This window comes from Mauremys mutica, chromosome 18 (genome assembly GCF_020497125.1).
Source record: "Mauremys mutica isolate MM-2020 ecotype Southern chromosome 18, ASM2049712v1, whole genome shotgun sequence".
Classification (NCBI taxonomy): Eukaryota; Metazoa; Chordata; order Testudines; family Geoemydidae; genus Mauremys; species Mauremys mutica.
Window position 1 is genome coordinate 16,731,804 of NC_059089.1, and position 13,293 is coordinate 16,745,096.

Sequence of the window (13,293 nt, forward strand, 5' to 3'; positions counted from 1 at the left end):
TGCTGATCAATTAGGGAACATGCTTGTTTAAAGTTGTGTAATGCTCCCTTCTAATGTCATTTGGCAGCCGCGTGCTTTGTCTACTGCTTGCAGGAAATGCAGCCCATTGCAGCTAGGTGGTGGGAGCTTGGAACCAGGGTGGACCGGCAGCCCCCCTATCAGCTCCCCTGCTCCTACACCCCGCTTACCCCAAAGGGGGGAGGGATAGCTCAGTGGTTTGAGCATTGGCCTGCTAAACCTAGGGTTGTGAGTTCTGTCCTTTAGGGGGCTGCTTAGGGATCTGGGGCAAAATCAGTACTTGGTCCTGCTAGTGAAGGCAGAGGACTGGACTTGATGACCTTTCAGGGTCCCTTCCAGTTCTATGAGATAGGTATAGCTCCATATATTATATCATCTTCCATAGAGCAGGGGGGGACACACCAGGGCTCAGGAGGGAGAGAGCTTGTAGCAGCTGCGCTGATCTAATTAACAAGGCAGTGTACTTAAAGGGGAAATGAGCATATTTCGCTCCATTCCTGCTGCCTTGTATAGTGAGAGAGTTAACCCTTGAGGGCTCAGCCAATTGCTAGTTCATCATTTAGCAGTAAGGGAAATATCCCACCCTCTGACTCCTCCACCTCAGCCAAGCTTCACAATCATCATCACTGTGTACCAGTATTAAATTGTTTGTTTAAAAGTTATTTTCAGTCAAGCTGAATTGGTGTAATGTTTCTTTTATGTGAGTTAATGCCCACAAGGGATTATTCCTTTTCATTTCTGAGACAAATTAGATATGTACTCCTCAGTTGTCATAAGCAGAAGAAGATACATCAACTCCATACCACATATTTTCCCAATAAAATCCTACAGTGATCAGCCCAATGTTGCATGCCTGAGTTGGCTTTCGGATAATTGGGAGTGGTGATAGTGTAAGGCTCACTAAAGTTTTTTTTCTTTTCTGCAGGCATTCCTGCTAAATGAAGACCTAGGTGACTCGCTGGATAGTGTTGAGGCGCTGCTAAAGAAGCATGAAGACTTTGAGAAATCCCTCAGTGCCCAGGAGGAGAAAATCACAGTAAGATGCTTATATTATTTGTATTCATTAAGTCTTTGTATTAATGAGCAAGGAATAAAACAGAAGGGTTGAACCCAGATCATTGTCCAGGAACTTCAGAAAGAGGTGGTTTCTGGGTTTTAAACATAATCCCAAATTGTATGTGAAATGGAATTTCACTCACCAAATAAAACCTACATTTAGGATCAAAGCAGAGAATAGGGTTTAACCTCTGGATCAGGGCATCAGAGTAATCCAGTACACTCTCGCACATCATGGCAGCACTTTTTCGGATGATGCTTGAATTGTTTAAACATATACAGTAATCATTTCTCACAGGAGCCATAAATCTACCATCATCTAGATTTAGGATCATGTTTTTAAGAAAATGTGGAGAATGGTGCAGATAGGGGATGGGTTTAAAAATAGCTGTTTTGACTTTTGATTAGTTCAACTGTGATACATCTCTTCTAAAACCTAATTTGCTAAATCAGCTTGCATAAATATTCTTATCGGGGGTAGCCGTGTTAGTCTGTATCCACAAAAACAACAAGGAGTCTGGTGGCATCTTAAAGACTAAAAGATTTATTTGGGCATAAGCTTCCATGGGTAAAAAAAACCTCACTTCTTAGGATTTGAAATGAATGAAGACTACTTTCTTTTTAGGCCCTGGACGAGTTTGCTACTAAACTGATTCAGAATAACCACTATGCCAAGGAGGATGTTGCTACACGAAGAGATGCTGTAAGTTTTTTAAGTAACCCATGCTGCTGCTTGGTTTGTATGTTATATGAATGAAAAGAATAAGTGATGGCACAGATGCAGGATAAATAAGTAGAGTTGCAGCAAGCTCAACTGTAATTAAAGAAAACATGATGGGGGTTTCTCATTTGTCTGAGAATTCACTACTGATATTTGCTTATTTCAGCTGCTGAGCCGACGTAATGCTCTGCACGAAAGGGCTATGTATCGGCGTGCTCAACTGGCAGATTCATTCCACCTGCAGCAGTTTTTCCGAGACTCTGATGAACTAAAGAGTTGGGTCAACGAAAAGATGAAAACTGCAACAGATGAGGCCTACAAGGTAAAAACAAGAATAAATATCCTGATAACGTTAAGGTAGTATTGGTTTCCAGGTACTATTGGTGTATAGGAACCTTATGAATAGTTCCTCCTCTTGTCATCTGCATGATCCCAAGGAGAATATTCCAGCACTAGGCAAACAAACGCTTACGCTGTAGATAAAATGGTTTACTATCTAACTTGGTACTTATGGCTGCAATTCCTTTGACGTTATTTCAGCATTTGTGACAGTACTCAACCTTACATGATCCACAATTAGCTAGTGTGTTCTTTGTGATATGTACTACAGTTATGGAGGATAGGCCATCTAATGTGTAGAAGTGTTCATAGTCACATAGGAAATGTAAATATGAAGAACTGATATAAGTTCTCCACTTTTGCTCTTACTTATTAGCATGAGATTGGTGAAATGAGGTTTTTTTAATATATGCCGATTTCAGACTGAAATGTTTTCTCCCTTTCCTACCTGTAGGACCCATCAAACCTGCAGGGTAAAGTTCAAAAACATCAGGCTTTTGAGGCAGAGCTCTCTGCAAATCAAAGTCGCATTGATGCCCTGGAGAAAGCTGGCCAGAAGCTGATTGATGTCAATCACTATGCATCTGATGAAGTAGCAGCTCGCATGAATGAGGTCATCAGCTTGTGGAAAAAACTGCTGGAGGCCACTGAGCTCAAAGGTAAGATATCGTCTTTGCTCTAACTGATCATAAGAGAGCTATAGAATGACATTTCCAGCTATGGAGAAGTTCTCAGCACTGACTTCTCCAGAAAACAAGTGAGTAGTGAGTTAAATGAAATAGAAATTTAAACACCCTTCCTCCTCTCTCTCCTTTACATACATGCAGGAATAAAGCTGCGTGAAGCCAACCAACAGCAGCAATTTAACCGCAATGTGGAAGACATTGAGCTATGGTTGTATGAGGTGGAGGGACACTTAGCTTCTGATGATTATGGAAAAGATCTTACTAATGTTCAGAATCTTCAGAAGAAACATGCTCTGTTGGAAGCAGATGTTGCTGCTCACCAGGTAGCACAATTTCCTTTCCTCCCTCTCTTACGGGCATATTAACATGATTATTAAGCTAGACAGCACTAACTGCTAGTGTCTTTGAAGTAAAGGATTTGTTAGTGTTTCCACGATAAAGGTGTACTTTCAGGAGTTTACAATTTTGTTCTCGGAATTTGCTCTGAACACAGGTTGGTAGAAAGACTTGTCTGGGAACAATGTTTCTTTGAGTGACTTTTTGTGTATTCCTACTTATGGGTACTGCGCGGCCTTGTGGTACCGCACAGTAAAAACCTCTTCTAGCAGTGTCAGTTAGAGCACATCTCTGTGCCCCCTCCCTTGCTCCCTCCCTTCCCCTCAGCTTCAGGACGCACCAAGGGTGAAGCTATACAGGGGGCAGACTGCTCTCACCACCTCAGTTCCTTCCAGCAGTGTGCCTGGATGAATGTTAACTGCGCTGGTCTCTTTGGAGTCGGCATCTCTTTCTGCTTAGAAATAGTGTTAGCTCATTACAGAATAGTTAATTAGGATTTCTCCTGGTTCAGGGTTATGGATGAACTGAAGAAACAGAAGAAGCTGGAGTTCAGGAAGTGTGCTTCCTGCTTGGCAGTCTTTCTGGCACCCACGGCCATGTGTGGTGCCCCGGAGAAGGGCACTCACTCTCTGGGTGTTTGATTTGCCAAACCTTTACTCCCAGAGCCCACAAGGATAGGGAGACTTGCTTGCAACTCCTCCTCCTAAAGGAAGCCCTCAAGACTAGACCCTATGGACCTGATCACCATCCTAAGTCTAAGAGGCCAGTCTCTGTCCCCGTGGCTACTTAGTGGCTCCAAGGAACTGAAGCGTCTAAGAAGCCACTTCTCCTGCCAATTTCAGTTGCTTTGTCTGTTCTTAGTGGGAATCACAGGTGTTCCAAAAGAAGAATTATTTTTCCCAGTGCTTGACGTAGTCTTCCTTGTTCCCTGCTAAGAAGAGGTTAGAAGATGCTGTGGGTCTGTTCCTAGATCACTCTATACTTCCTCTGCCGAGGAAGGCTCTCCACAAAGAGCTGGATCTCCATTCTTCTCTTTGGATCTGCTTTTATTATCATTACATTCTATATTGGATCCAGACTTGGAACCAAGAGGAAGATAGAGGATGAATAGAGAGATCTGTGTCTTGCTTTTTACCACCCTATGGTCTGTCTCCCACAGGCATATTCCTGATCCCTAGTTGCTGGGGAGACTGGCAATCCAGGGCCACCTCAGGAGTTTTGTAATTACCCTCCAAGTGGATAGAGAGATAATGTTTCCTCTGTTGAGGATCTCTGGACTGCCAAATCCTTCATATCTGTTGACATTACTGACAGTGATGCCTGAAATGTTGTCAGAGGAAGAAGACAAGGAGGTAGCACCTTTCTGATCAGAAGCATTTGGAAATGGACTATGAACCTGATTTATCGCTTGAAGAACATGTGGGGTAGCTTCAGCCTCTGCTCCTTCAGGAGACACTAAGCAGTTCCACAACTTGGTATATCATATGGTGTCTGCTTTAATTCTTTCCTGCTGTGTCTGTGGAACAGACTTCTCTGCTGGTGTTTGATATACTTACTACTTAGAGGAGTAGAATATGCCTGCCCATTTGAATGGTTTGCTACAGCCAGCTAAATCGGTGTGAACCACACCTGTTTCTAAGAAAGCAGACAAGTTGTATCACATGCCGGCTGAAGGGTTTTCCTACTTCCACACTCACCCTGTCCCTAACTCACTCATGATGGCTGTTGCCAGTAACAGGGCTAGCTCTAGATTAGCGCATTCCACCTTAGCTGATGAAGAGGGCAAAAGGATTGACTCATTGAGGAGTAAGGTGTTCTCATTGTCCCTGTCAAAGTTAGACTCAGGACTCACAGTTTGTCAGACCACTCTGTTTTATTAGCACAGCGCTCTGCTAATAACACCCAGATAATGTGAGCACCATGCAAGACACAAACTATCTTATTTATACAGATAAAAGGGTGAGAACTTAACAAGATAACAAAGGAAGCAGAATCAGATAAGTTTACCTGGGCTAGGCATGCATATCTTATTTCCTTACTAACTATTACCCATCTTCTGTTAATGTTTCGCCATTAGCACCATTGTTTATGCCTAATGTTTCTTTTCCTGGCACCTGTATTTCAACATTTCTTATTTCTGCTTAAAGGTGCATACAACATTTCTTTAATCCATTCTTATTTTTACAATATAATTCATTCTACTTTCACATCCCTCAGTATTAGGACAGGGAATTACCAAGTGGTTATTGCCCCTTTACCAATGCCATGGATGGGAAAAGATGACATTATTTTTCCAAGACTTCCCAAATGACAAAAATAGATTGGCGAATGCCGTCTTAATGGAAGACCAGAATGTAGTCAAAGGTGCTCAGGGCCTCTTTTGGCACTTTGGACTCTGCTGCCAGAATATTGGCATCTGCTGCGATGATCAGGAGAGACGCTTGGTTGCATTGCTCCTCCCCAGCTATGGATGCTAGAACTAAGCTGGGGGACCTTGCTTTTGAAGGGGAGGGTCCATCCTGGACAGTGACTTCAAACGCATCTCCCATGGGTTGGGGAGCCCATCTGAATCATTTGAGAGTTCATGGGAACTGGCCCTCTTCAGGAGAGATTCTTGCATATCAATATTAAGAGCGCTCAGGTCATTTCGCCCTCTCTTGCAATGGAGGTTTGTGCAAGTGGAAACTGACATTACATCAGTAACATAATACGTCAAAAAGTGGGAATGGGGGCCCACTTTGCTCCCTTGTGTGCAGAGGCTATAAGACTATGGTATTGGAGTATTTGTCACAACATTCATCCTGTAACTCAGCATCTAGCAAGGGAAAACAATGTAGTCATAGACCATCTCAGCATGACCCAGCTCTCAGATACACAAATGGTCCCTAAAGGATCAGTTGGTTCACACTGTATTTTCCAGCTGGGGTCAACTATATGTGGGCTGTTCACGAGGGTCAACAGAAAGTGTCGTCTCTGCGGTTCCAAAGTGGGTAGGGACTGTCAGTCCCTGTCAGATGCCTTCCTTCTGCACTGTGGGAAGGACTTGTTGTATGCTTTTCCTCCATTTCTGTTGATTCAGAAGATAGTAAGGAAGATGCATCAGGATAGGGCAAGGATGAAACTCATTGCCCCATTTTGGTCATGCCAGTGGTGGTTTACTGATCTCCTTCAACTGTCTGATGGTGTCTTTGTGTCTTCCTCTGTCCCAGAAGGAGAGAAGGATTTTTCGTCCAAACCAATAGTTTCTTCAACTGATGGCATGGGCAATCAGACTCTGACTGTGTCTGCTCTTGAGCAGTCATGTTCTTCCCCAGTGCATGACATACTAATCAACTCTCAAAAACAATTTACTAGAAACTGTTACCTTCTAAAATGGGCTAGATTTCAGACTTGGATGAAGGGACGATCTGATTCTCCTGCCTCTGCTTCCATCCCTTGTGATATGGAATATTTAGCCCCTGATTCTTTAAGTACATAGTTAAGTTTGTCAGCCATTTCCACATATCGTATTCTAGTTGATGGTAGATCTTTATTTGTTCATAGTTCAGTTAAAAGGTTTGAGAGGGTTATCTACTGTGTATCCTTCTGTTAGAGATCCTGTCCCTTCTTGAGACCTCAACTTGGTGTTAGCCACCAAGGGATCAAAGGTTGATTTTAGCAGCATGGCCGAGTGTTCCTTCTACCATTTATCTATTGAAACAGCTTTCCTTATTGCCATTACATCAGCCAGGAGAGTGAGTGAATTGAATGCACTTATGGCTGACCCCACCTTTCACTTCTTGGCATAAGGACAAGCTAGTTCTCAAATTCCAAATCCAAAAGACTTTCAGAGCTGAAGACAATCCTAACCTCTACACATCACCTTTAAAAGTTCAAAACACACAGCAAGGGAACTCAGTAACATGCAGATTCCAGTAGCTTCATTAAAACTTGCTTAATTTTAAACTTTTATTTAAATTTGCTGAATACCCCTGTTGATCTGACTTTTGGGAACAGTCAATACATTTGTATGTTTGTTGGAATTTGGTGTTTTTCTTTTGTGTAGTATATTGTGCGTCTGAAAATCATACACCTCTATATTAAAACTGAAACTTGTCACTCAACTGTTTACTTTTTGTATTTTTTTCTGCTTTTAGGCAGTAAAAATAACTAGTTGATTTCTAGTCCAATTTCACTTTCTCATCCATTATTGCAGTACAAGGGATAAGCTAAAGACCTAGAAATGTTACATAACAGTCTGGCCCTGCAACTAACAAGAATAATCAAAGCCTAAACCATCCTGGAGAATACTGATCTAATACCCATTGCTGAATTAAATTTTAGGATCGCATTGATGGCATCACCATCCAGGCTCGCCAGTTCCAGGATGCTGGACACTTTGATGCTGATAATATCAAGAAGAAACAAGAAGCTTTGGTGGCTCGCTATGAAGCTCTGAAGGATCCTATGGTAGCTCGCAAGCAGAAACTTGCTGACTCTCTTCGCCTGCAGCAACTGTTCCGTGACATCGAGGATGAAGAGACCTGGATTAGAGAGAAGGAACCTATTGCAGCTTCAACAAACAGAGGTTGGTACATCCTCATCTTTGTGCTTCCAGTTATTTTAACTGGATAATTCTGTTGTTCAATGCCTTTGTATCTTTACAGAATATAATTTGGGAATTTCTAAAATGTTTATGGCAGGGTTATCCATGGCATTGGTTTGAATTACAAATCTATTGTTACAGTAGTTGCTGTCCACGATTCCTTTATTATCGATTACTTTGTGAAGTTTCTAACTTTTTATAGGGCAATTAATTTTACACAGTAGTAGATCTAGACTGTAATCAGACCTACTTCTTGACTAAACTTGCAGGATTCAGTCAATGTGTTTCATGCTAGAATCTTTTATTTAACCTATTGACTTCAATGACTTTGAATGATCTCATAGATTAAGATATATCGTATGATCTCTTTCAGGCAAGGATTTGATTGGGGTCCAGAACCTGCTAAAGAAGCACCAAGCCTTGCAGGCAGAAATTGCAGGCCATGAACCGCGCATTAAAGCAGTCACCCAGAAAGGAAATGCCATGGTGGAAGAGGGTGCGTCTAAATATTTTAATCCTTCCTAGTTCAGAAATTCAGTGTTCTTTTTTCACTTTACATCCTCTGGCCTATACAATTGCCTCTTTTATGATAGTTTGCATGTGCGTAATAGTTTCTGCCAGTGGGATTAAATAGCCGATTTTGATTTATCGCTGTCCTTCACATGGAAATACATGTGTGTTCCTGGGGAAATCTATATCTTCTATTTAACAGATTTCCATCCAGTGCTGCTAGTCACCTACATATTGGTACAAAGTAATTGTCACATTAAACCAATGAACTGTAATTTTATCCTAATACATGGCTCCTAGTGTTGTCTGATCTTTGCACTTTTTCCTTAGTCTCATTTTAAGATACTACCTTTAAATATTCTGAGAAATAATAATCAATGGTGATGGGAGCTCTGTAGCTCGTGTTATTAGTGATATTACATTTACATTAGTATTTTTTATTCAGCAATCTTACTAATGTTACCCCCTCTTTCCAAAATTCTAAATGCTTTTTCAAATCAGAATCTTTTTCTGAGTAGAAACTCGAGCCTTGAAAGAACTGGCCTTTTCCTGCATCACTGTAAACAAATAGAAAGGAAATGATGAGGGCAGGGTGTGCTTTGTCTTCAATGACTCAAATGTTCCTGGCCCAATCTGACAAGAAAAAACAGTAACTTTCATTTAGTGTCAAAAGGACACTGCATGCCGAAAGCCAAACTTGGACTAAGCTTTGTGTGCTAATGAGAACCATTCAAAGAAAGGTGGATAGCTTTACATAAACCAGACTGGTGTGATTAAAAAAAACGCAAGTCATCTTTCAGTCCCTTCTGTCGTTTGTATGTCTATAAATAATGTCTTCAAACCCACTTTTCCTGCTCTTTCATTATTTAGGACACTTTGCTGCTGAGGACGTGAAAGCCAAATTGAATGAGCTAAATCAGAAGTGGGAATCACTGAAAGCCAAGGCCTCTCAGCGTCGACAAGATCTAGAGGACTCCCTGCAAGCCCAGCAATACTTTGCTGATGCTAATGAGGCTGAATCCTGGATGAGGGAAAAGGAGCCCATTGTGGGCAGTACAGACTATGGAAAAGATGAAGACTCTGCTGAGGTGTGGTATTGGTGGTGGTTTTGTTGCATGTGCAAAAAGTAGCAGTGGAAATCTGATGTAGGATTGATAAAGATAATGAGTTGTTCTGCAGGATTAGTGTTTATATGAAAGTGAAAAGGACAGTATATACAGTAAGCTGCTCGTCTAGCAAATTGTAGTTGAGTTTAGAAACAAGAGTATGTATTCTTGTTCTCCACCTCCATTAATAAAGTTCCCTGGCAAGATGTTAGACAAGCTACAAAGAAAGTTGGCATTGTTATTCACTCTTATAGGATTTTCATATTGTGTGGAGGAGACAGGGCATAATATCTCAGTGGATTGGTAATGGGATACAGTCTTTCACACCTGTGTCTTTAGTATGAATCTGCACTTCAGTAGTTCATTAATGATATATAGCTGTGAGATGGTTTTCAAACTGCTATTTTAGTGGGGTATTGAACCAATTCCCAGTGGATAGTAGCTATATCACAGATTATACAAACTGACACCCTTGGTGGTAATTCCAAAGCAGTAGAAGCTAGCAACTTCAAGAACATAAAGTCTGAACTGCTCTCACTTCCAGAGGATGGTATCCCCTAATCCCCTAGTCAGGGTTGAAGCACATTAGTGGAGCAGTGTCAAAAACTTTCCCTGCTGCTACCTGTGCCATATCTGTTTTGTGGCTAAATAGAGGATTTCACTCTCCAGAGCTGCTAGTCCTGCAGTTCTCATGAGAACTGCATTCAATGTATACACATTAAAATTAACATATGTATAAATAGAGTGTAGAATCTGTGAAGTGGTTTTCTGATGTGCATGTTGCAATGTTTATTTGGTTTCAGGCTCTTCTGAAGAAACATGAAGCTTTGATGTCAGATCTTACAGCTTACGGCAGTAGCATGCAGGCATTAAGGGAGCAGGCCCAGTCATGCAGGGTAAGGAAAGATGGCTAATCATGTTTCTAAAACTCCTGTTTTGTCAATAGAAACAAAGCTTATTATTATCAAGCATTATTGCTGAGTGCTTACAGCAGAACATGTTTTGTTCTCAGATTTAAGTTAGTGGTCTTCATCTTTTTGCTCTACTGCTGCCTGTTGTAATCGATAACAGACATGTATGTAGCACAGATCGAAAACAGTTGTTGGTGATTGGGTTTTTTTATGAAACTGATATAGCCTGTGGCCTTGTTTGTGGGTTTGAATGTAGAAACGGCACCCAAATCTACTTCAGCACTCTTTCATCAGTTGTTAAACAGGAATCCTTTAATACACCGTGGCATTGTAGTAGGTATAATTAAGGCTGCAATACTTTGTAGAACAACTTTATTAGTTACATTTCAACATTCAGCAGTTTCTGTTGTGTAATGCATTTTTCTTTTTCCTCCTCTTCATGGTAGCAACAAGTTGCTCCCACAGATGATGAAACTGGGAAAGAGCTGGTCCTTGCTCTCTATGATTATCAAGAGAAGAGTCCCCGGGAGGTGACAATGAAAAAGGGAGACATCCTCACACTGCTCAACAGCACCAACAAGGTAAACTCTCACCTGCCAGGATTCTGAACTGCCTGGTACATTTGGTCTTGTATGCACTAGTGAGCTTTTTTGTTGTTAAACAGCACTGTCATAGCATAGTTAAATCATTTACATAGTCATTCTGTGCTTCCATTCCTCCCTCAGTTCTTTGGCATCCCTCTTCAACCTCCCAGAGGCTCCACCCCTCTTCCTCTGTTTTACAACCCTCGTCACTGTTGTATCCACCACCTTTCTAGATGAGAGACTTCATTCTCTTTATATCCCATCACCATTCAGCATTCACTGACCGTAAGGGCTCATGATTGAGAGATGAGGCTATTCTTTTCCTGCCCTACTGCACTCCTAGTCCCTTCTGGCCAGGGGGGCAGAGAGCATGGAAATCAAATTGGAGATTCACCAAGGTACTGCAGAGGATTATTACCGAGAGCAGGTTCAGTTTAGTATCTGAGGGGGCCTCTTGCAGAGGGGTGGAATTTATGGTAGGCCTCTTCCTACCTTGATGGTATTTTTGTTCATTTGTTTTGTTTTTTGTTTTTTTTTATTGAAAGAAAAACAAAACATTTGTGTTTAAAGTCTAATGGTGTTAATGCACGAATCCAGGTCCCAAAAATCCTGTGGGCAGAAACACTCACAGGACTGTCCTGGTGCTGATGAGGTACACTGAAAACATGTGGGGAGTGGTAGTTCTCTTGTGCTGTTCAGGTGCTAGCAGTAGCCTCCAAGCAGTTACAGAAGTTGCTTGTTTTCAGTTTGTGGTTGTGTATCCATGATACCTAATCAAGATGAACATATAATCAAGGTTGTATTTTCCTTTCTTTCAGGACTGGTGGAAGGTAGAAGTGAATGACCGTCAGGGTTTTGTACCAGCTGCCTATGTGAAAAAACTAGACCCTGCTCAGTCTGCATCCCGAGAGAACCTACTCGAGGAGCAGGGCAGCATAGCCTTGCGGCAGGAGCAAATTGACAACCAGTAAGACTTAACTAACAGGACCTAAAATCAGTCGCAGCACTTGTTGGGTTGGCCAGTGCCTCACTTTTACAAGTTTAGGTAGACATCCCTTTAACATCAGTGGATAGTTGCATTAGAACTCAGTGTTGCACTTTTACAGCAGTAAAATGCTTTTTTTTTATTGATCCATTTCATTCTTAATTCTAGATTCTTCTGCTGTTTTTCCAGTTTAACTGTACAAATCATGAAAATTGAGCTAAACTTACTGTCTAACTTTATTTTCCATGTTTGTTGTTGTTGTACCTAACAACTTGAACTTGTTTGTGAATTATTTCTGTCCTAAGCAGCATTCATATTTGTAATTATAACATCTTAACACGCAATTATGTTTGAGACGCCTTCTTAAATCTGATTATCTGAAGTACAGTACCCTCCATATACAGGACTGGCCTTGGGCAATTAATTGTTTAGGAGTCATGGCTGTTTGGCTCTGGCTTGTTGCAGTTTTTCAGAGACAAAGTGCTGCCTCTCTGCACTATGTGAGCTAAAATCTACCTGCATAAAATTTTAATTTGCTATGCAGATGAAGAAAGCTGCCTGAATGCTTGGTAAATGCTTCTCCTACAGCACATGGTAGCTGTAGATTAGCTTGAGGCAGAGCAGTAGAGGATAGGTGTGGGCTACAGGCTCATCTTATCAGACTACTTGGAAAGGAAAATCTATAAGTTGTATGCTCCCTCCCAGCTGTTCTCACAGTTATACTGTCACTTTTACAAGAATTCCCACCCACTCAGTTGTTTTGAGACACCAACTATTAAATGTGTTCGTAAATTATTGGCTTTGTAAACTGAGAATGAAAACCTGTGTTTTTTTTAAAGATTATATTATACTGTAATACATAGTACAGACTAGAGGGAGGAAAGAATGCAAGGTTCTTAAATAGTAATAAATTCCTGAACAGTTTGTTATGTAACTCTAATATACGCTTGCACACTGCTTCTGAGAGCTAGAAACTAGGTTGCATTATTTTGGAATGGTGGGAGTGCCTTTCAGTTCTGAACTGAATGGCATGATTGAGAAGTGAGATGGCCCTGTAGTGAGTTCAACTGTGCTGCTGATGATTTCTTTATGTGATTTGCACTGACTGATTTGCTTCAAATTTTGCTTTTGAATGGCACCTAACTTTCTCCATTTAAATGTGAATTCTTAACCTTCATCTCCCACCACAAATGACCCCTGGATGGAGCTGCTGCTTTCATTATTTTTGTTAATCTAACTAATTTTTGCATGCTTTTGCTGTGCTCCCTCTGTCTGTGCAGGACTCTCATAACTAAGGAAGTCGGCAGTGTATCTCTACGTATGAAACAGGTCGAAGAACTGTGAGTAGGATCCACCCCTTTCTAAACCATGCTGTCTCCATACTAGTTACCTGTTCATTCTCCCTTTTTTCTTTCCTCCTTTGGGAGTGCTGCTCCAGAGGGATACATGGAAGCAA

General features: G+C 41.3%; 1 protein-coding gene across 7 annotated transcripts in view; it reads left to right on the plus strand.

Annotated features, from left to right (window-relative positions):
• The window catches only part of SPTAN1 (spectrin alpha, non-erythrocytic 1), a 68,111-nt gene that overhangs the window by 19,553 nt on the left and 35,265 nt on the right, over positions 1-13,293 (plus strand). For 4 of the 7 annotated variants that reach the window (XM_044992795.1, XM_044992798.1, XM_044992796.1 and 1 more), the window contains exons 12-23: positions 944-1,054; positions 1,700-1,777; positions 1,962-2,117; positions 2,589-2,793; positions 2,962-3,143; positions 7,480-7,723; positions 8,115-8,237; positions 9,122-9,339; positions 10,161-10,253; positions 10,715-10,849; positions 11,671-11,819; positions 13,118-13,177. In XM_044992795.1, the coding sequence (XP_044848730.1) occupies positions 944-1,054; positions 1,700-1,777; positions 1,962-2,117; positions 2,589-2,793; positions 2,962-3,143; positions 7,480-7,723; positions 8,115-8,237; positions 9,122-9,339; positions 10,161-10,253; positions 10,715-10,849; positions 11,671-11,819; positions 13,118-13,177 (1,754 nt within the window). The remainder of the gene's footprint in view (positions 1-943; positions 1,055-1,699; positions 1,778-1,961; positions 2,118-2,588; positions 2,794-2,961; positions 3,144-7,479; positions 7,724-8,114; positions 8,238-9,121; positions 9,340-10,160; positions 10,254-10,714; positions 10,850-11,670; positions 11,820-13,117; positions 13,178-13,293) is intronic. The other 3 variants (XM_044992797.1, XM_044992800.1, XM_044992801.1) reach the window with 1 other exon arrangement.